The 21,862-nt window shown below is 42.3% G+C and overlaps 4 protein-coding genes across 6 annotated transcripts in view; 2 read left to right on the top strand and 2 right to left on the bottom strand.

The window, feature by feature from the left end:
• nme7 (NME/NM23 family member 7) overlaps positions 1-3,175 on the bottom strand; it is a 31,203-nt gene extending 28,028 nt beyond the window's left edge. Inside the window, exons 1-2 of one of the 2 annotated variants that reach the window (XM_080770919.1) lie at positions 3,037-3,175; positions 1,105-1,206 (exon numbers count right to left, since the gene is read on the bottom strand). In XM_080770919.1, the coding sequence (XP_080627045.1) occupies positions 1,105-1,107 (3 nt within the window). In that variant the 5' untranslated portion in view covers positions 1,108-1,206; positions 3,037-3,175. Of the gene's footprint in view, positions 1-1,104; positions 1,207-2,374; positions 2,460-3,036 lie in introns of those variants that run through there. The other variant, XM_080770918.1, reaches the window with a different exon arrangement.
• On the top strand, positions 2,894-8,938 carry LOC308320486 (homocysteine S-methyltransferase YbgG). 2 transcript variants are annotated; one of them, XM_080770920.1, is made up of 8 exons: positions 2,894-3,177; positions 5,086-5,153; positions 5,272-5,444; positions 6,001-6,104; positions 6,384-6,545; positions 6,741-6,946; positions 7,650-7,729; positions 7,986-8,938. In XM_080770920.1, the coding sequence occupies exons 1-8, from the start codon at positions 3,076-3,078 to the stop codon at positions 8,063-8,065; spliced, it is 975 nt and encodes a 324-aa protein (XP_080627046.1). In that variant the 5' UTR covers positions 2,894-3,075; the 3' UTR covers positions 8,066-8,938. The 2 variants fall into 2 exon arrangements, with proteins under 2 accessions (XP_080627046.1, XP_080627047.1); XM_080770921.1 differs by lacking the exon at positions 6,384-6,545.
• Positions 8,939-9,084: 146 nt separating this feature from the next.
• On the bottom strand, positions 9,085-14,122 carry LOC308320480 (basic immunoglobulin-like variable motif-containing protein). Its single transcript, XM_080770913.1, has 10 exons — positions 13,992-14,122; positions 12,823-13,356; positions 12,277-12,406; positions 11,892-11,987; positions 11,522-11,626; positions 11,319-11,413; positions 11,092-11,224; positions 10,552-10,635; positions 10,382-10,478; positions 9,085-10,034 (listed from the first exon to the last, which is right to left on the bottom strand). The coding sequence occupies exons 2-10, from the start codon at positions 13,298-13,300 to the stop codon at positions 9,732-9,734; spliced, it is 1,521 nt and encodes a 506-aa protein (XP_080627039.1). The 5' UTR covers positions 13,301-13,356; positions 13,992-14,122; the 3' UTR covers positions 9,085-9,731.
• A 327-nt stretch (positions 14,123-14,449) lies between these two features.
• On the top strand, positions 14,450-20,962 carry LOC308320487 (inosine-uridine preferring nucleoside hydrolase-like). The gene is made up of 6 exons (XM_080770922.1): positions 14,450-14,464; positions 17,474-17,662; positions 18,645-18,827; positions 18,937-19,048; positions 20,360-20,496; positions 20,587-20,962. Exons 2-6 carry the CDS (start codon positions 17,480-17,482, stop codon positions 20,950-20,952), a joined length of 981 nt encoding a protein of 326 aa, XP_080627048.1. The 5' UTR covers positions 14,450-14,464; positions 17,474-17,479; the 3' UTR covers positions 20,953-20,962.
• The last annotated feature ends 900 nt before the right edge of the window (positions 20,963-21,862 follow it).

The raw sequence follows: 21,862 nt of genomic DNA on the forward strand, positions 1-21,862 counted from the left end.
TCTATGTGCCTTGGATAAAGGCGCTATATAAATGGATTAGGGGTTCAGTGTCTTGCTCAAGAACACTTCGACAGTAACTCTGGGGGAGCCCGGGTTCGAACTGGCAACCTTGCGGTTCCCATCCAGGCACTCTACCCCTGAGCCACCGCCGCCCCTGCATGTAGACAGCACTATAATTGCATATAGCACTTCACAGTACATATGTATAGCATAGTATATAAGTATAGTTTATATGTATAGTTTCATTATATAGATATTCTACTGTTACGTTCTTAGCTTACGCATGTTTCATGATAAATGCATTTTATATATGTGATGTTATGTATTCCCATGCTTTTTGTTCTTGCTTAATGTAAATCGCTCTGGATTAAGAGCATCTGCTAAATGCCTAAATTGTAAATTGTGGCCCAAAAAAACGACCAAACATTGCTTGATTGGTGTTTGGTACGTGTGAATGAGGACTACGGCTGCTGTATGAGTTTATCCGAAATTGCATTGCAGATTGGCTGGTGCTTTAATGTCATCATTCAATCAGTTTTATGCTTGGGAGGGGATTATCGACGCACCACTATTGGGAAGACAATAGACAAAAACTAAGCCTTTTCTGTATACAGTGTTTTTATCTGTCACTGGCTTGCTGCTCACTTTTGTTTCTTTTCTCATGCAGCTTTGATTTGCTCAGGTTGAACAGACAAAAAGAGAGATTTCCCTTACTGACGCCGTCTGCCACTGATTGAACATTCACAATCAGGTGATCGGCCATTGGTAGTGGCCAACGACTAACTAACAACTACAGGTGATTGTTGGTCACAAACGCTCAATGGCAGCTATTCGCCTCAAAAACTGCTTTCGTGTTTCAGGCCACTTAATGGACAGAGGGTATTGTTTTGTTTCCTTTGTAAATGTAAGCCTGTAAAGCCCTTTGAACTTTTTAACTGTGATTAAGGGCTATGCAAATAAACAAGACTTGACTATTGGTTCAGTCAGTGTTCCACAAATTAATATAACTGGCCACTTGGGATGGAATGTGATGTCCCAAGAACTTTGCCTGGTCATTCTAATCAGCCACACATTATTAGCTAGCTAGGGTTTCATAATCCTTACCATTTCCACTGTGCCATCTTTGGGGTAGTACAGAAGTTGGTAACGACGCAAGAGAGATGCACTGGGGTCAAACCACTCAGCAAGAAAAGCATAGCGTTCCGCCTGTGAGAGATATTCAGTGACATAGAAGTACTCGCATGTTATCAATACTGCAATATACTTTATGTTACAAGTAGATGTGCTATATTCAAAATGTACAAAATGATTGGCATCAAAATATACTTAAAAATACAAAAAGTTAAAGTGCAGAATGTCCCATTTCACAAGTTCGAAATCTATACAAAAATCTTTTGAAACACAATGCTCACAATCTGTCGCATCGAACTTGTAGATCAGCTATTTTCAAATGGCCGATATAGATTATATATATATATATATATATATATATATATATATATATATATATATATGGCTGAAGCCGTTGGTTAGTGTGTTAAGTAACTAGTAACTAAAGTTGTATAGTGGAGTAAAAAGTACAATTAGTAAGTAAAAGTAAAAGTAAAAATACCTTAACATTGCACTTCTGTGAATGTTGACTTGATTCTACTCTACTCATATTTGCCATTGACAATGAAAGGAGAAATTTAGGTCAAATGTCCGCCAAATATGACTTAAATTTGTACGATGACAAGAGCGCCCATCACTTTCTATTCTTTTTTTTGTAATTATATTGATTAGCTCGATTAACTGTTGCAAGTGGATCCTCAAAAAATGCAAGATGTTAACTGTGGTCCATAGCCCTAATGCTTTGATTAATGCAGGGAAGAATCAAAGCAATGAAAGCATGAAGGCTATGGACCAGAGCTAGCAAGATGTTAGCCCCTCTCGGAACCCTACATAAAGCTTTTATGAAATTTTAAAGTATCAGAAACTTTACTACATTCGGGTTCTGCTTGCGGGGCTAGCAAGATGTCAACCCTAGCTTTTTAGATGAAAGTTGAAAACTGTCCAGGGAAGCCTCATCATTCAAAAATTCTAGCTCTGTAGCTCATCATTTCTAACAGAACAATGTTAATACTGTAACGTTTAGTAGTAACGTTAGTAGCGTTCTTACTAATAGTAGCCTATATGCTGATAAATATTAAAAAATAAAATGTCAAGGAATGATTAGCTATAGCTGGGCTAACGTTAGCTCTATTATTAGCAGACGTATCTGTTCCAGAGGTTTCAAGAAGAAGCCTCTGCAAGCGTTACATTGTAACGGTTAAACAACAATAATATAACATGTGCACTGAAAGGAATGCTTGAAGTAATCTTCAAACAAACTTACCATTTATGGAAAATACTCGATAACTTGATGGCACCTGTGTTTTGCTATTGCTACTATAGCTAACCAGGCTGTCACCATAGCAACGATGGTGCGTTAACTTAAACGCCGTAAGGGGAGATAATTTATTCCACATAGAATTTGGTAACATGTAAACAGTTTCTACAGTTAACTAAATGCAAAGCCTGTACACTACAGAGAGACCTATATTATGACACGTTATTTTCTATGACAAATGCAAAAATGTTTTATTCAACAATTTGATCAAATCTTTGGACGATTTCTTATCATGCGTAATATATTTTTAAATAACAAACAACACTTTTCATTAATATGTAAATGTGAAACATTACAATTAGGATTTCAAAATATCACCTCTCTTAAACCTATGATGCTTTCAACAATCATTATTTTGGTAGGCCTACAAAAGTACACGGAGTTATCTTAACTTGAACGCAGCAGACCCAGAATGCAACCGCCACACAAACAACAAATTCTCACGTGTTTGTCTAGGCTTACTTATCTGCGAAAATAATTATGATTATGGGCTGAACAGTTAACTCAGAACTCAACTCATCAAAGGGGAAGAATCGGAAGATAATCATTAACAGTTCATACTTCATAATCGCTTAAATCATTTACACTACAACTTGTTCTTCCCATACCTTTGTTCTGAGTAAAGTTTGATGTAGGTCTTTGTCAAAATGACATTCGTTGGGGATCTAACGTTTGACTGGAAGGGGCCTCCTCTTATCTTGGATGGCGGTCTTGCAACAGAGCTTGAAGCGCAGGGTCTCAAACTGGAGGTAACTTGTCTTTATGAAATTCAAGTCATCTTGGGAAGAAATAAAACGTCTGGGTTTCCGAGGCTATCTTGGGAATGACTGACAGCTTTTGAAATTGTTACGCCGAAGGTGGCGTCCTATCGAATTGTGTGACTCCGGGCCAATAGTTGTCGTACGTCGTAGCCCTGAAACGGACTGTCATGCGTACGTGATCTTGATTCTTGACTTGAATTAAGTGAAATGTAACGTTTGGTTGAAAATGGTGGAATGACTTAGTGTGAAATATAGGAATCAGTCCTAAACTAAACTACATACCGGTATCTGTCTTTCTTGTCCTGTGACTCCTGTCCGACAATAAGCGACAACCTGTCACCTGGCGTCGAACATCATACATGCGATACTATAGGTCACCAATATGGGCGTAGTACATTGGCTGAATCTCTGCACACTGCAGTGCACAGCATGACATAATGAAAGTGATAGCAAATATGGCACCACCATATCCTGACTTTAGAGGTATCAGGCAGGCACATCAAAGTGATATCCAAGAAGTGACTCATCTTTCCTTGGTTAAAAGAGACAAGAACCAATGCTATTGCTGTCCATTCCACTCTATTCACAATTTTCACATCACATCTAGCACTGGTCTGCATTGCAAGAAGCAGCACCTCCACCAGGGGCATCGGTACAGTACCAGCCATGCCATGGCCAGGCCCAGGGCAAAAACAAAACGCCTGTTGTCTCCGAGGCTAGGGCAATACTAGCCTAAGATTTAGACTCTAGTAGATGTATTTGATCGATTCTGACATTTTCAATTTACGAGAGTCTGTGTTCATTTCCCTGATGGGGAGAACGGCACCATCTGCCCCCCCTTAGGGACCGAACACGTACAAATCAATAACACAAGTCGCTTACCCTGATGCCCCGAATGTTAGAGGGGCCTACGGGGTGCTTGTGCAATGTATTAGTCCGTCGTTTTCAATAAAGAAGTGTTTTAATCTAGTTTGTGTCCGGCTTTCACCGGTTGCGTTGCGCCCGCATGAATCTACCGTATTTAGCGTCCGAGCATAGGTAACGGCCACTCGGCCAGAGCTATAGGGGTAACGCCCAACACTGTCCGTCTTGACTGTGCGTGAATCTATTTTGCGTCCGAGCAAAATAGATTCACGCGTGTCGCCCCATGGTGTCGCCCGATGCGACTACTGCCATCGGTGACTACCATACTCTAAGGTGACTACTGCCTGTCTGCCTTACAGCTGTCTGCAGTTGATGCGCTTTAGCACCCTCTGGTGAACCACAAAGGTCCCTACTCCCTACACACCGAGCGCGATTTTCGGATTTTTAGCGACGTTTCTCCATCGGTTTTCCGAAATACGCGTCCAGTGTGCAATCACCTTTACACAGACACACAAACAAACAAGCACTGCTATCATTATCATTTTGCATCCCTTAGTTAGTAGATCAACTTTAAATGCCTCTTCAATATTGAGGATGATTTCACCATCTGTTTCTGATGTGCTTTAACTGTAGCAATTTAATTATACACAGCAACTAGAGCAAGAGCCCACATCTGTCTGACAGACTTCCTTGCAGTTTATTTCATCCATTAATCCGCCATGAAAATAGCCAATCTGCAAGCTCACAGTGTGCAAGCTCACAGTGTGTGAGCTTGTATGGCAAAGTATAAATTAGGCTAAAGCCTCATTTACCAACCCTGCCTGTTGAGTGTTGATATGACCATTGTAGACTGGAACTACACAAATGCAATTGCAAATGCCATGCCAGGCTATGACCATTGAGCATCATCACTTACAAAATATACTATTATTTTAGTACAACTATATCCATCTATTTTTCGGTCTATATGTGTGTGTGTGTGTGTGTGTGTGTGTGTGTGTGTGTGTGTGTGTGTGTGTGTCTCTCTCACAGGGGGACCCATTGTGGAGTGCCAGAGTTTTGCACACCAATCCACAGGCTATAAGAGATGCTCATTTAAGGTAGGCATGCCTGAGTAATGCCTGCGTGTTAATCAAGTTACAAACCAAATTTAAGACATCACTGACAAATGAAAGCTGCTTTATCCACCATTCCATATTTTGAATTATATTTCTGTAGATTTCTCCTCCATGGTGCTGATGTCATCACAACGGCCACATACCAGGCAACTATCGAGGGATTCATCAAGCACATGGACATGACCTCAGACTCAGCCAGCAAGTTGCTGATGTCTGGAGTTAATCTGGCCAAAGATGCAGTGAAACAATTTGTATCTGACCACCATCCAACAGGTAACCAATGCTAACCATCCATTGTGGCGGCAGTTGCATAGGAGATAGTGGTAGAGCGGCCGTTTGGGACCTGGAAGGTTCCTGGTTTGACCCCCGGCTTCTCCTCTGTGCGTGTTGACATGTCCTTGAGCAAGACACTGAACCTATTCCTGATTAGCAGTTTGGTTCCATGCATAGATAGATACCTTTGCAGTCCGGGTGAATGTAATACATTTTGTATAAAGGCGCTATAAACGGTGGTTCCCAAAATGGGGTCCCAGAAATGCCATTAAATGGGGGTCCATAGACTTATGCATGTCAAACTGGGGGTCCTTGAAATTAAACAGGTTGAGAATCACTGCTAGACCTAAAAATCTCCTCTTAAGGGGGCCCCCGGCATATCATTTTCAAATGGGGGTCCGCGGGCTAATTAGTGTCAATTTGGGGGTTTGGGAACCACTGCTATAGAAATATGCCTTTATCATGTTGGCAGTATATTCATATTGTAATAGTTTAACATGTTGACATGATATCAATAGCTGATAAATAAGGTGTCTTTTCACTTTGATTCTAAAAGATCGAAGGTATCCTATGGTGGCAGGCTCTGTTGGAGCATACGGGGCATTTTTGCACAATGGCTCCGAGTATACAGGAGTTTATGCAAAGGATATGAGCATTGAGGTGAGTGGCAGTCCCATTTCAAATACATTTTCTAACCATAATGCAGGTTGAAGGGCTCACGTGAATGGCCCTCAGCGGAACAATGTTTACCACAATGTGTATTTTCAAGATCACTTACCAGAATTACTACTCATTAGGCCAGCTCATCAGAACTCTGCCATTATGGTTACAGTAGGTTAGTGGTACTGGTGAATAGCCTGAGTACTATTTAATGCATTTGGAGGAAGCATTCAGTAAGTCCTCATATATTTATCAAACGTCTGTTCGTCTGTTCCCCAGGAGCTTAAAGCCTGGCATCGGCCGCAGATCAGCTGTTTAGTCGCGGCGGGAGCCGACCTCATTGCTATGGAGACAATTCCAAGTATAAAAGAGGCAGAGGCATTGGTGGAGCTGCTCAGAGAATTCCCCAATTCTAAAGCCTGGCTCTCCTTCTCTTGCAAGGTTATCACTGTCTAATGTAGTCATACAGTATATTTAGTCTAGTACACTTTAGGGGAGGGTGAATAATGAATATTGCTCCCATATATAAAATGTAGGGCATTAAAACAAATTTCTGGATTCTTATTATAAAGCAACATTAAGTAAAAACTATTTCAGTAGAAATAATTCATTTATTTATATGAAAAACCTTTCTAGGATGGGACTCGTATATCAGATGGAAGCCTTTTTGCAGCGGCGGTCCAGATTGCCAATAGGTCAAAACAGCTGATTGCAGTGGGGGTCAACTGCTGTTCACCAACTCTAGTGAAGCCACTTCTAGACTCTGCAAAGTCAGTTCTCAGTCCAGAGCTCTTCTGGGTGGTCTACCCCAACAGCGGAGAAGAGTGGGATGCACAGAGCAAGTGAGTCTGATGATGTCATGTCACCATTATATATAACCCCCAGCCCAATGTAAACAAGCCATTGTGCTTTTCTGGGTATTTCAATCCTCTTAGCAGACCTTGTATTGACCCGAGCTTTCCTCGAACTGTACTCTACAAACTGTTAATACAAATTTCAATCAGTCAATCAAACCCACCCTACAAGTCTACCGTCGAGACTGCAGGCGTTTGGTTTTCAAAGGGGGGAAAAAAGCCTGGGCAAGCCCATCAGGAAAAGTGGCATAGGAGTGGGAGTGAACCTTCTATTTCACGAAACAAAAACAGTGCAGAGGGGCGTCGCTCCAAATTTGATGACGTCATTGTTCTGTTGCGTTCTACTGGGGAGGGGATCGGAGGAGGGGAGATGGGGTTGGTGAACCAACACGAAGTCGGCATCTTTCCAGCGCTAGTTTGTGTCCCTCTATGCCCAGAAAAGCATACTGTAGGTCTCTTTCAGGCTACTACAAGTCTGGAGACTCTGGACTGCCCTCAGAACAGTATTATTGACTTATTATTCCTATACAAATGGTTGGATGTGAAATTGCTCTATACCAGATCCCAGCTTGATGTATTTAACTCATTTTTATGTGCAATTGAAAAGATCAAGATCAAAGGTAACATGAAATCGTATTGCAACTGGCATGTGATGTTTATCTTGGCGTGTGCATTGTGTCTTCATACACAGGTCATGGACAGCATCACAGAACACATTAGCAATTGAAGTACTAAGCAGTGAATGGATGAAGGAAGGTGCAGCATTGATAGGTGAGGTGAAGTTGTTTGTTTTGTCCCTAACAAACATTAAATCCCATTAACAATAAAGAGCGGTTTGTTTTGACAGTTTGTTTTACATCATTACGTGTACATCACCTAATCATAGCACCATGAGTTAGACTTTAATATATTAGCGTCCCTCACTTTACCCGAGTGTGATTTTTTTTAAGTATAAATAAGCCATACAAAAATTGAGATCCGTTCTCTTTCACTCAGTAGGATCTTGTTTATCTTATTTCATCAACAGGGGGCTGCTGTTGCATTGGTCCAGCTGACATAGCCAAGTTACGACAACAACTATTAGGAAGCCATTTACCTCTATCATAATTGGTGTGATAGAACAAGAATAATTACAAATCAGTGTTGTGTCATAATTTTGGTATGCCGCTTTAATGCTCTCACCTTGCCTATGCCTTCTGAATATTATATTATAAAGAGATCAATCCCAGGGTGTCATGGTTTTTCCGTTGGTCACAGTACATAGGGGGAAAATATATAGACTACACACAATACTTTATATAGAAAAAAACTTGTACCTCTTTCCTGCCATATTCTGGTCTTTGCTCCCTTATAGAGCAGACAAATGCCTTAAAGGTAATGTCAGGATTAGCTCTGGTCCATAGCCTTACTGTTAGCTCTGGTCCATAGCCTTACTGTTTCTATCATTTTGCCCTGCAGTAAAGGCTCATACATAGTCTGGATTTTCGGTGGTGGTGTGACCACCGAACTACAACATGACGTCACGAGCCGCGGTGAAGAGCAAACCACCTTCTCTGTTTTTACTCATCACTGATCAACGTTATTTACTTATTTCAGCTCTGGTGGTCAGCTCACCACCGAGCGGTGGTCACCTCACCACCGAAAATCCAGACTTCAGGCTATGATACTTTCGTTTTTAAAGCTCACCTGACCAGCCTCTCCTCTTTAGCGTAAATAAAAAGAACGTTTTTGCTACTTACCAAAACAAAGGCAGGTTGTGTCATTAGAAAGCCTACTTTCCTTAAGCACTCTAAGCAAAAAGGGATTTTGTTTCCACCGGGAAAAAAATATTAGTTACTCCTCTACCGATATTGCCCAGAGAATTGCCTCAGAGAATATATTTCCTCCGGTGAAAAAAAATCCCTTTCTGGCCAAAAAGTACCGTTTATACGTGTGGTGGGGGGCTCGGAGTGCGTCCATCATAGAAGCAGTAAGGCTATGGATCAGAGCTATGTCAGTATTAGGAATGGGAAGTGAGAAATCTGTTCCTTGTCTCAATAAAGAACCACACAAACCAAAACTGGTCCTTGTCATAAGTTCTGCAATAAACAATGACCTAGGAAGAGAAACTAAATGTTATGAAGATGTTGATGGCCCAAATTTTATTTTTTTAATCTTATATAAAATAAATAAAAACTCACATTCACCAAATACACATTGCCATAATAGACATATAGCAAAAGACAGATGGCACCACAGGGGCTCAAATGGAAATTGTGGCTCTACACATGGAATGAAAAACATGCAGTCCTAACTTTTCTGTGGTTCACAGTCACACTTTGTTTGAATACCCACAAACGTCATTTTTGGTAGGGATGACCAGTTTCACCATGGACAAGGATAGGCCTTCGATTACATAAAGCGTAACAAGTCTGCCACTTTCACAACTATATTACATATTAGCACTCTACTGCAGTAGTCACTTTCAGCCAAATTGTCAAAACACAACCGACATGCCTGTACAAATGTATGGACTGCGGTTGTCCTTTTAAATGTATCAATGTCGACAGTTGGTTCCCTATCCCTATTAAAATGATAATCATGTACACAAAGCATTGCTATAGTGACTTCAAACTAACAGCTGTGATTATACACCTGATTAAACCCAGGGAAATGCGATTGGAATAATCTGAACATAATATGTTTGCGGTGTGGTGGTAACATGTAACAACACCCATTAGCTCTTATTTTGGTTTACATACTTACATACACCAGCAGACAGAAGTTAGTTATTTCAGTCTGTGAGGTCTTCTTCAAGGTCGCTCTCAGGGGAGCTCCTCTGTCTGTACTCTGTAGTGTTGGACAGACGCTTCCAGGCAGTGTCTTTCTGGCCTCCCATGTTGTGGGAGCGTCCCAAGCAGGCCAGACGCTTGGAAGAGGCCTTTTCCTCGGCACCCTCATCCGTGCCCTCGTGGGCTCGCTCCGCACCCGCATGGTGCAAGTCGTGACGCAGGTTCTCCAAATTGAGAGCCCAGGGACCAAGCTTCTGCCAGTTCACCCGCTGGAAGGCCATGATGCAGTGAAGGTTGCCACCTACCTGAGGTTGTGATTATTCATCAGTAAGGTTAGTTGTCAGAAAGTGTACAGAAGCTCAAAATATTCAGTCAGCTCAAGAACGTAACATTGTATAATGTGTTTTTGGTGCCTTATAATCCCATAAAAGCGATGGGTCCGACAACCACTTGATATACATATTCTGAGGCGAACATTGGTGAAAACAGCCGATCTACAAGCTCATAAAACAACGTCTTTTGAGATTGTACATTGGTTATTCGGTTTGGATTTTGTGTAAAGGGAAAAAAGCAGGGGATTCTGGACAACAAAGTATATCGTTTAAATGGTTAAGAGAAGACACAAACATTAAAAACATTCATTCACAAGAACCTTTTTGGTTTTGCGACACTGAATTCCTCTCTCCGTATGACGGATATCCAGGAATTCAGGATTTTGCGTGTTGAGATCAGTCACAATATCCAACCATCTGAAAAGAAAAGCTATGTGAAAAAGAGCTCAACAATCACAACGAAATGCTGTTGCGTCTGGAAAGGCCTTACTTTTTACAGTGAATAGCTGGGTGTTTCCTGCTGGGTTCACCAATAAGAATCCAGTGCTCCGTTTCATTCGTTGGCAGAGGCCCCCTATACACAAAACAGAATTGTTCATCATCTTTTAATGTCTTTAAACCCAGCTGCATACAATGAGACCAGTGGGAATATTATACTCTCACAGAAAGCACTGATAATAATAAAAATCTACATCAGTAGTTCCCAACGTTTTCCTGGATCAGGGCCCATTTCAAATTATTCACACTTCACAGCACACCCTTCTGACCTGATCTGGCTGCGTGCATTTTTGAGAGCATGTTTATTTTAATTATCAATCAATGGATTGTGTTCTGGCTTGGATCAAGGGAACTAACGTAGTACACTTTAAGATCTTATTTATTGGTATCAATATGAAAACACATTTTTCAAGGCTCTAAAGAATTATTTTACCAATTATTTGGGGGTCCACACACTTGCATTAAATTAAATGATTAAACTCACAGCCTGACAGGCTCACACGTTGGGAATTGCTGATCTACACAATCCTACCTATAAGCCTTAGCAGCTTTGAGTGGAGTGGCCTCAAAGCCTACAGGACAGAAGTAGTGATTCTGGCAGTGGTAAATGTATGCCATAGTTTCATCCTTCAGTCCCTGTGTCAGCTTCAATAACGCTCCTTCAGCTAAAAAGGTGTGTTGAGACTATCAGTCGACTGTTTTGTCACTTTTAAAAGAACACAAACTGCTGTGTTGACTTGAGACCGCAGATTAACTCACCCGTCTCTCCTGCCGTCTTGTGTTTCCCATGTGGTTTGTACAGAAAGTAGGAGCATCCACGGACCCTAAAATGGTCATTAATCTGCCTGAACCATCTGTGAACAATTTGGCATATGTTATTGTTTGAATTGTGGCATCTACGGTATCATGATCATTGTAAATGATCATGTAAACTGTGGACACTGGAGAGAATTTGCCATTACCGCATGAGGGTGGCATTGCCGGTGAAAGGGCCAAACTTGATCTCTTCAAAGGGAGGCGGGAACCCCAAAATGTGCAGTGCCTCTTCCTGAGAGATGGGTGGCAGGCTGGAGAAGATACAAACCAAAACCATGTTTAAAATGATATCCATTGTTCATAATCAATGACCGTAATGATTTACTTTTCAACATGATTTGTCTCCACACTTAACATAATGAGCTTCTGGGCATTTCATATCGTAATAGGCAACATTCTGCAAAAATATCACGTCATCATGTAATTTTCACTAACAAATTATACAGGGTTTAAGCAAAGCCAACGATTGATTTAATCATGCGACGCCGGCTACTTCAATATGTAATGCACACACACCTCCCTGCTCCTACTGTGCTGTACAAGAAGTTCCAGCAAGACACCAATGAGGAAATACCGCAAGACGTCTTGTACTGTGGCCTGCTGATGCAGTACCTGAAACAGAAAACCATCCAAAAAGAAAGAAATAACTGATAAGGGAGACCTTTGAAATAGTATACATCTGCCGCAGCACAGATTGGACATCTTTAGTGAGCGGTCACAGCGGTCTTCCACAGTAAGAAGAGAAGAGTACAGTATATCACCCCTTATCTATGCTGACATTTAAACTTGACTGTATATAGAATGAACTATAACAGGGGCTTGAAAAAAACAAAACATAAGTTTATATTGAGTAACATGCTTCTCAAGTTCTCACAAAGGTCAAAGACAGTGAGCACATTACCATCTCCTGAGATCTAGGACCTTCCGCTCTTTGATGTCTTCCAGCGAGGCATGGGAAGGAATGTCTTGCAGATTGCAGCTGGATCTGTCCGACGACTTCATCTTCTTGGAGCCGAATTTCTTCATATTGCCTTCAGACAGGAACATTTTCGTTAGCCGTTGTTCGTAATCACTGTTGCAGACGATCATTGTTGTTAGACAATAAATATCAAAGAAAATCACCAGCTGGTGAGCCGCTAAAATATAACACTGTTTCACAAAGCCAAGACCTGAAACTGAATGCGCTCATACAAAGTGGAGATAAAACATTCACAGCGGTAATTATCCCCTGAGCTCTCACCAAGATGCTGCACAGCTGACATAACTGCCGGAATTATATAACTGTGAGGTATTAGCAAATGGTCTGGCTAATTCTTGACACATTTAAAAAGACAACCATCTCCTGCAGACCTGCAACATTCAAAAATATCTTATCACACACCAAACAAAAACACACAATCATAACTGACAAACCCCTGCTACGTACTAAAGCATCATTCCGGCTTACTTGTTCTTATTTTTCTAGTAAGCACAGTTTCAAAGTCTGTTGTGTCGATCTCCCAGGCCAAAATAGGTTTTGTGTTGCTCGAGGACTCCTCATCCATGTCACAGTCCCTGTCCAAAGCAACATCGCCACCTCCAGGCTGGCCTTGGGTGAAGTCAGTAGAGCTTTGGGTCTTCACATAGGAAGGTTCCTCATCCTGCTGACTAGATTGGGGTGCGTTAGCAGGACGGTACACTGAAGCGGCCTGGTTGAGAAGAGCGTAATCAGAACAAACGGTGTAGAACTTCTCTCTGGAGTGTGTGACAGGGCAGGTCCATGGGAGCTGGAGCTCAGCACTTGAAGCCCGCCTCAGCCTGGCATTGTCCCGGGCAAGGGAGCTCAACAGGCTGCGTTCATCTTCTCGGTCAGGGGGTCTCTGCGGCCCAGCCCGGTCAGCCGGCCTAGATAGATGTGTTCCTTGACCTTCTGGAGTATTAGGCATTGAACAGCCACTTGGATGAAGGATGAGAGAATAGCTGAGGTCTCTTTTGGGCAGGTCTAGTGAGAATGAAAACAAACATACACAAGCCTCATCAAGACAACTAGCTTTGGACCAAGGCTGTCAAGAAGATAATTATTTGATTGATTCTGACATTTGTGTAGATCTCCGTCTGTATATACACAAATATCAGAATAGATAAAAGAAATCCGACAGTCTTTTAGACAGTCCACGGCATGATAATGCTGATAGAAAAGACATATAGTCATTGGTCAAGAAATACCACTTTTTGGTCACACCAACAGCCACAATGATAACACGGTCATCACCACAATTGTTTCATGGGGACCTGCAGTTGTGTGTCAAGCCACATTCGGGTGCATCATGTAACCACCGAGGCCACAGTTACATGACACATGACATAAAGCTCTTACATCAAGCCATCTTAAACGTCTGAATGCATGACTGTGGCGTACGTAGTACGTACATTAGATGTGCCTGTGTGTGTGTTTCAGTTTAATAACCATCACAGTTCACCTGCCACTGCCAACTCCTTGTCAAGATGGCATAATAACGGGCTAACGGCACACGTACGCAATCAATCGAATAGATGGCACACTATGGCAGAGACGATCCTTCATAGCTACCGGTAGTTAGCTACACAGACAGAAAAGACAATTTAGCTTAATCGTACCTTGCTTTATGTCACAGCAAATTAACAGCCAAATGGCACGTTAAAATCGTGCATCGTCAGTCGCAGGTGATGTAGAGATTTACTGTACGTTAAATGATAACATTCCACAGCAGCCTTCTGTCTCGTGTCTTCTTCCGCTACAAATCCAGGAGGACTGTACCATTATGTAACGGGGGGGGGGGGGGGGGGGGGTAATTTGAGCTCAAGATATTTTTCAAGGGCCTTTTCACAGTAATATAAATCCAGTAAGAAATTATAGGAGTTCATCTAATCCAAAAACTTGTTTTTTCTGTTCCATGATGCATTTTTAGTTTTTTACGGGTGAATATTGTAACACACATTCCAATAAGAATACCCCCCTCCCGTGTTTCTTATAATGAACGAACCCGCCGAGGTCTGTGTAGCCTATGTGTTGCAACACAATAAATTACAACTTCACTTTTTAGAGAAGAGGGAAAGGAGAACTTCATGAGGTTTGTATTTACTTGAGACCTTAATCAATTACTTTGACTAATTACAGATTCTCGTGAAAATTGCTGTCACTTGATATTGAGCTAACTATAGCTCCCCTGGTGGCTACTGGTCACGCAAGACAGAAAACTTTAGGCTACCATTGAATGAAGTTACCGGTACAACTTAGTCTACTCTAATTTATTCTTTAAAGGCCTACTTCATGTGCAAAGTTGGTTACACTATATGAGCACAGGAATTTATTTAGGTTGTATTGTTCTGTAGAATTTATGAACGCATGTTTAAATCTCAGGTACACTCCTGAAGTCCAAGGCTTTCAATAGTCAGGCTGGTTGACCACTGCATGGCAGTGGCACTGACCACTTCACCTTGCCCTTTGCACTGTTGTGTAGTCCTGGAGCAGTGGAGCCAGTTGCAGCTCACACCAAGTTCAAACTGTTTTTTAAGTCACTCAAGACTTATGCATTACTAAAAGCCATTTAAGCTATAACTATAGTTATAGCCTATAGGCTAAGGTTGAAGGTGGTGCAACCCCCAGGCCTCCAGAGCGGTTGAAGTTTTTTTCTCTTTTTTTGTACATATTGACATACAATACTGTACAACATCCATATGTACAACATCCAGGGGGAATTACTAACAGAAAACATTAAAGAGTGAACACAAAGCAACAGTTCTTCTCTCTAGGTCGTCCTCAGACGAGCCCTCCATCGTCGTTTCCAGTCATCTCGGTTCTCCATACATCCGGCCAGTTCGTTGGTACTTTGCACTCCTGCATCGCTCTTGAGTATATCCACGTATGTTAGCACGGGGCGTCCTCGTGATCGATGGCCGTGTGTTGGTTCCCAGAGCACCAGTTTGCTGGCTGGCAGTTCTTGATGTCTTTGGCAGTGTCCTGCTAGTCTCATTCTCCTGGCTGCTATTTTCTGGCTCACCCTCGGTAGTCCCTCATACAGAGTCATGTTAGTGACATGTACAGTCTTGCTGATGTTAAGTACTGCACGCAGCATTCTGGTGTAGCACCCGTCAAGGGACTTCTCCAGGGTTGGCTTCAGGGTCCAGCATTCACTGCCGTATAGGAGAACAGACTCCACTGTTGCGTAGAAGAAGCTGAGTTTGATTTGTCGGGGGAGATTGGAGTTCCAAACACTGTTCATGCCATTTAGGGACCTCCATGCAAGTGCCTTCCTCACTTTCAGATCTTGCTCGGTTGAGTTGACCCATGAGCCCAGGTACTTGAAGTCTTTGACTTCCTTCAGCACCGTGCCTCCTGCTGTTGTGAGAGGTGGATGTTCCGGTGAGATGTTGTAGGTGATAACCTCAGTTTTCTTGGCATTTAGCCTAAGGCCAACTTTGGCACACTCCAGCTCCACACTGTTCAGGAGTTCCTGAGCTTGTTCCACGCTGTCGGAGAGCAGGCCGATGTCATCCACATAGTCCAGATCTGTCAGGACTACCTTGGGATGTCGTCTTGACCTCCTTGGGGTTAGGGTGAAGCCAAGATCCTGCTCTCGTCCACTGATAGCTTTCCTGAGCGCATAGTCCAGGACTATGATGAAGAGGAAAGGGGCTAGGGTATCCCCCTGCATTACCCCGGCCCGGATATCAAACTCCTCACTGTTACCATCTGGGGTCACCACCTTGGCCCTTGTTTTTGCATACATGGACTCTATTGCCCGGAGCAAGTTGGGAGGGACACCGTAGGCCTTAAGGATCTTCACCATTGTGCCTCTGTGAATCGAGTCAAACGCCTTTTTGAAGTCGATGAAGCAGAGTACAGCAGTCAAGTTGTCCTTCCTCACCTTCCTCACCTCCTCAATCATTCTCCTCAGTGCCAAGATCTGTGCTACGGTAGTTCTCCTCTCTCTGAAGCCATTTTGGTTCTCTCTCAGGAGAGGGTCGATGGCATGCCGTATCCTGTTTAGTATCATTCTGTTGTAAATCTAGCATCTGTTCTTGCAGCTTTCTTATACTTTAAACTAAAGTTGTAAATTGTTTTAAAACTCACTCAGTGCCACAGGACGCCTTAAAGTCTTAGTGCCTTTGGACGCCTTTTAAAAAAGATCTTCCATATTTTTTGCTCTAATCCGGTGTGCAGGTGAAGACATGCACATGACGTTTCATTTTCCAAATGATAATGAATTGTAGGATAATATCTATGCAGGATTTTAAACTAGACCTCCCTCAATTTGTTGGTTAGATATTTCATATTTATATTCAAGATTCCAAATAATCTTCCAGTTCTAGCAACTTCCATTTACGTACGATATGGGCTTTAGCCCACGGTCCAAAATGATGAGAAACGAGGCTAACTTTTTTTTTCAAAATTTCAAAAAACATGGGCTATAACCCATCGTTTTTTTCATTTTTTCATTTTTTTCAAATCCTCAAAAATGATGAAAAACGGCGTGCCATAGTATACCGTACGATATGGGCTATAGCCCACGGTCCAAAATGATGAGAAACGAGACTAACTAAATTTCCGCAATTTCCAATTTCCAATTTTCCAGAAGTCCGACACCAGTGCCTTAGTTTTTGTGTTGTTAATTTACAGGTCCAGGTGTGCATACGCATGTGCACCTGTGCGTGTGTAGGTGCATATGTGCATTTGTGTGTGCACGCTTCAATGACCACTGTTGGACCCCATGGGGATCAAGGACCTCTGGGAGCCACCCATAATTCACAACGGTCACAGCGAACTCTGTTGCATCACAACTGGTGGCCAACAGTCGTAACCAACACCGCCGCCGACCCACAGGAGAATACCATCGCACAGTGGTATCAGACCAACCACAATCAGCCAAACTGTTCTAAAACACGGTTCTAAATCCTAAATATATGTTGCTATATACAGTACGTTAAAGGACAACTTTATAGTTTTTTTCAACCAAGGTTCATGTTGGTGTTAAACCTTTCTCATTAAAACCAAAGTTGTCCTTTAAATCTAAAATGGTCATTTGGAATCTGCCTTGATGAATCTGTTTAACTCTGTTTGGGAATCTGTATTTTAACAGAATACCATGGCAAAGAAGTTGGTAATCATTGACACAGACTGTGGCATCGATGATGCCCAGGCTATAATGATGGCACTGGCAGCGCCTGACGTTCAGGTCCTGGGAATTACCTGCTGTTTTGGGAACGCATCAGTGGAGAATGTATGCCAAAATGTCTTGATGGTGCTCTCCATCTGTGAACGTGGGAAGGTAAGCTCTCTAAACTTAATCAATACACAGATGAAGCTTTTGTCCACGCATGGAATCCTAGGTGTGCTTACACCCAGTGGGGTGGAGTGGGAGCTGATCACCTCATTTAGTGGTGGGTGGGGCGGCGCACACCTGTGGCTAGCATACGCAGCCACAATGGTATGGTGAAATCATCAGTCAAGGGCTTCTTCCAGAAATATAGGGAGGGGACGGAGAGGGGAAGCCTCCCCTATTGGGCGGAGATTCTGGCAGGCTTTATTTTTGAGTGGTGCAACCACTCCTACAACCAGCAATGTCCGTGTACCTGTGTGTAGTCATGAGCATGAGTGGTGTGCGCATGCGTGAAATTGACTTATTAATACCAGTAGGGGGCGCCAGAAACAGAGAGAGGGGTAGTGCTGTGCCTGCTAATGAGAGAGAGAGAGAGAGAGAGAGAGAGGAGGGGGGGGGGGGGGGGGGGGGGGGGGGGGGGGTTGCACCACTAGGTTCACACAGGTGTGATTTTTTACATGAGTTGGGCGTTGTCATATTCTAATACAGCCTGAAAACCCATTCTGGAGGCCAGCTCGGTAGCATGCCTCACTAGTTATTACACACCTCCCGGGTTTGTATCAATCCCACTATTTTTGTGCCAACCACAAACAATGTTTTTTTTGCTGATTAAGTAAAGATTTAGAACGCAACAGAGTCTGACATTAATGGCCGGTTAAGACTGAGGCAACGGAGTCTGACATACATGATGGCTGGTTAAGACTGAGGCAACGGAGTCTGACATACATGATGGCTGGTTAAGACTGAGGCGACATACATGGCCGGTTAAGACTCACCCGGTGTGGCTGCCGCGTGCAGCGCCACTCAAAGTGACTACTGGGTTGGGCTGCTGGATGCAAGGGGCTGCGTTGTTAAGTGGCAGATATAGTTGATGGATGATTTCACCAGGTGGTACTTGGAAAGACTACTAATCAAGCTCCCATTTCCACAGATCCCAGTGTTCCAGGGCTCTGCTGGTCCTCTTGTTGGGGCCAATAAACAATTAAGTGACCATTTTGGAAGTGACGGACTGGGGGATGTGATTGAAGACAAAGATCCTCTGTGGAAGGAGAAGATCCAGAGAGAGCATGCAGTCAATGCAATGATCGGACTGGTATCTGAGAACCACAAACAGGTGCTACATCTTTTCTGCATTCTTGTGCCATGAACATTCATTCATGAAAATGTGGATGTGGATGTTGTAACTCTTATACCACTTCATTCATCTCCCATGCCTTCTACAGGTGTCCCTGGTAGCCCTAGGACCGCTCACAAATCTTGCTCTTGCTGTCAGACTGGATCCACTGTTTCCTGAGAAGCTCAAGGATCTCTTCATAATGGGTGGCAACATGGAGGGTAGGCTGCAGCTATTGAGAATTAACTAACTATTAACTATTATTCCATTCAGTACTGTTTCAATTAACGAATTAATCGTTTTCTTACAATCTTTTGTACATTTTTATATTAACGGATAGGTGTGATTTTTTTTATAATTAGCCCCCACCACAAAAAGCGATTGTCCATTGCCAAATTCAAATAGTTTAGCAACTGCTAAACAGGGCAAGCTTTCGTCACCTCTGTCAATGTTATTTTGCATGGCTGTGTTGTTTAACACTTACACAGCTTAACGTCAGGAAAGTTACACGACTGACCAAACCAGGTGATGGCAATAATACTAATGAGCGTCTTTCTGTGCAACAAGAAAACTCCTGTCGGGCGGTCGTTAAAGTTGATTGTTGGATACTGTTTCTCCCTCTGTAATTTCCTCGTATTTCTACTTTATTGAAATAATGTCATGCACATTTATCCAGTGCATAGCCTACTGCAGGCCTAGTTGACTAGATTTCGAAGACATTTTGATGCTATTGCTACTAAAAAGCTTTTTATTAGGTCGACGTTTCGATCGGTTAGACCTTCATCAGGACAGACAAAAAAAGGTCAACCGAAACGTCGACCTAATAAAGAGCAACATTTTTTGGCAAGTGTCTGACAGTGTGCGGGTCCTCTTCTTTGGTTTATCAAAGATATCCTTTTTAATGTATGCTCTATTGCCCTACGCACCTGTCACCAGCCTTTTGAGGTGTGCATCAGCCTTTTGCTATGATGCTATTTCTACTGAAATGATCTATTATTTATATGGAGAAATCCCGTCATTTAACATGCATCTCATTTGGCATGAGCACACCTACAAGATGCACAAAACGCGCCTCCAGGAGCCACTTCCTGGTTTGTAGACAGTTGGTGGATGGAAAATGAAGCTCGCTCACGGCTGCAACTTGCAGCGTGGGCGGTACTATTGGAAGTACCGCCCACGCTGAAAGTTCATTTTCCATCCACAAGCTGTCTGAAAACCAGGAAGTGAGTCAGATTGTGAAAATAATAATGATCATAATAATATTAATAAAATTATAGAAAGAAAGAACTATTGTCTGCTAGTGTGCATGCTGCTTGCTTATGTTATGGATAAACATACTGTTGACTTTGTCAAGTAATTCAACAAAAAATACTTATAACACGCACAAATAAATTGCATTAAACAGTGCTGCAGGGCGGGTCTTGGCGCAACCCGATCGGTGTTTAGATATAGACGTAATAACTGCATCAGGGTGTTCATACAGGGAAGGCAGTTAGGTACTGTATATTATATTATATCTATTTTCTTTGTAGGAAAAGGGAACGTGACATTATGTGGAGAGTTCAACTTTGTAATGGATCCGGAGTCGGCTTACATTGTGCTGGAAGAATTCCTCTGCCCCACACACCTTGCGTCTTGGGAATATTCCTGCAGGAATACATTGACATGGGTAACATTGCCTGTGAACAACATCTCACTTGGAAAATAAATACACTGTACTCATCTTTTTTTAATTACTCTGATGATTCCCATTGTATAGGAATTCTTTGAAGAACTGACCAATCAAGACACACCTGCAGCACATTTCATGAAGAAGATCACGTCAAAATGTTGGGCCTACTCCAAGTCGGCTATGATGAATAAGAGAGATGTATACTTCGGACCTGGCTTTGTCTCCTATGATTCGTACGCAATGGCGGCCTTCATCGACAGCAGCGTGGTAACACAGAGCATTGATTGTGCAGTCCGCGTGGAGCTGCAGGGAACAATGTGCCGTGGTATGATGGCACTAGATCAGACAAATCAATTGAAGAAGAGTCACCGCATTTGTGTCATGAACAAATGTGATCTTGCCAAGTTCAGTCGGTTGCTCATGGACTCCCTCAAGCTACCTCTAAACAAGTAACATTTAGTGAACTAGGGATCGATATCATGATTTTGAATATTTCCTGGTTTAATTTTTTTGCTTGATTTTATACATTCAAAGATGATAAAATGAAATAAATACAAAATAATTTAATCAACGAACATAAATATGCAATGGCAGATGCATAGATGTCATTACATAATTAACTTGTCATTACATAGTTCACTTTGAAATCCATCTTTTTATTTAAATTTGCAGACAAATGGAGGTAATGTACACAAACCCAAACCTCTAAATTGCCACGCATTATTAAAATTGATTGCAACACAAAGAAGAAGATGAGGCGTGGAACCCATTTTCAGAATACAGCAATGCCAGAAAGAAAAATTATCCTCAAAAGCAGTTCCAACAGAATAATACTGAGCTTTAGAATAGGCCAGTTAGGCACCTTGGCTGGTAAGCCAGCCTTACAGCGTGTCGCGGGTTCGAGTCCCGGTCCCGACAAACTTTGCTATGTGTCCTTCCCCAAGCCCTCAGGGAGGCTCTCGAACGTTGAAGCATTCGGCCCTACTGGTCAGAGCGGGGAGTCAGGACTGCAGGCGACCCGTGGATTTATAATGAGGAAACCATAGACTGTAAATAATAGATCGCAATGCATTTTTCCCATAGGCTTTTCTTAAAGTATTTATTTAAAGACGGTTACGCCGCGGACAAAGCCAACTCGGATCGTGACAAAGCATGACAATGAACACAATGTTTTGGGCCGATCAAATAATTTATAAGAAGAAAAACAAAACAAATAGTGTTGTCTCCTGCCTTTATTTTCTTCTTTCTAATGATTTGATCGGCCCAAAATATTGTGTTCATTGTCATGATTTGTCACGATCCGAGTTGGCGTAACCGTCTTTAAATAAATACTTTCTGAAAAGCCTATGGGAAAAATGCATTG

Source organism: Protomyctophum bolini (assembly GCF_963924005.1).
Source record: "Protomyctophum bolini genome assembly, chromosome: 8".
NCBI lineage: Eukaryota > Metazoa > Chordata > Actinopteri > Myctophiformes > Myctophidae > Protomyctophum > Protomyctophum bolini.

Coding starts and splice junctions, on each gene's coding strand:
- LOC308320487 (XM_080770922.1), top strand. CDS start 17,480: ATGGCAAAGAAGTTGGTAATCATTGACACAGACTGTGGCATCGATGAT. Junction 18,828..18,936: donor TATCTGAGAACCACAAACAG/GTGCTACATCTT, acceptor TGCCTTCTACAG/GTGTCCCTGGTAGCCCTAGG. Junction 19,049..20,359: donor AATGGGTGGCAACATGGAGG/GTAGGCTGCAGC, acceptor TTTTCTTTGTAG/GAAAAGGGAACGTGACATTA.
- LOC308320486 (XM_080770920.1), top strand. CDS start 3,076: ATGACATTCGTTGGGGATCTAACGTTTGACTGGAAGGGGCCTCCTCTT. Junction 6,105..6,383: donor CAAAGGATATGAGCATTGAG/GTGAGTGGCAGT, acceptor TCTGTTCCCCAG/GAGCTTAAAGCCTGGCATCG. Junction 6,546..6,740: donor GGCTCTCCTTCTCTTGCAAG/GTTATCACTGTC, acceptor AAACCTTTCTAG/GATGGGACTCGTATATCAGA.
- LOC308320480 (XM_080770913.1), bottom strand. CDS start 13,300: ATGCCTAATACTCCAGAAGGTCAAGGAACACATCTATCTAGGCCGGCT. Junction 11,988..12,276: donor GTCCTAGATCTCAGGAGATG/GTAATGTGCTCA, acceptor TTTCTGTTTCAG/GTACTGCATCAGCAGGCCAC. Junction 11,627..11,891: donor AGCACAGTAGGAGCAGGGAG/GTGTGTGTGCAT, acceptor TATCTTCTCCAG/CCTGCCACCCATCTCTCAGG.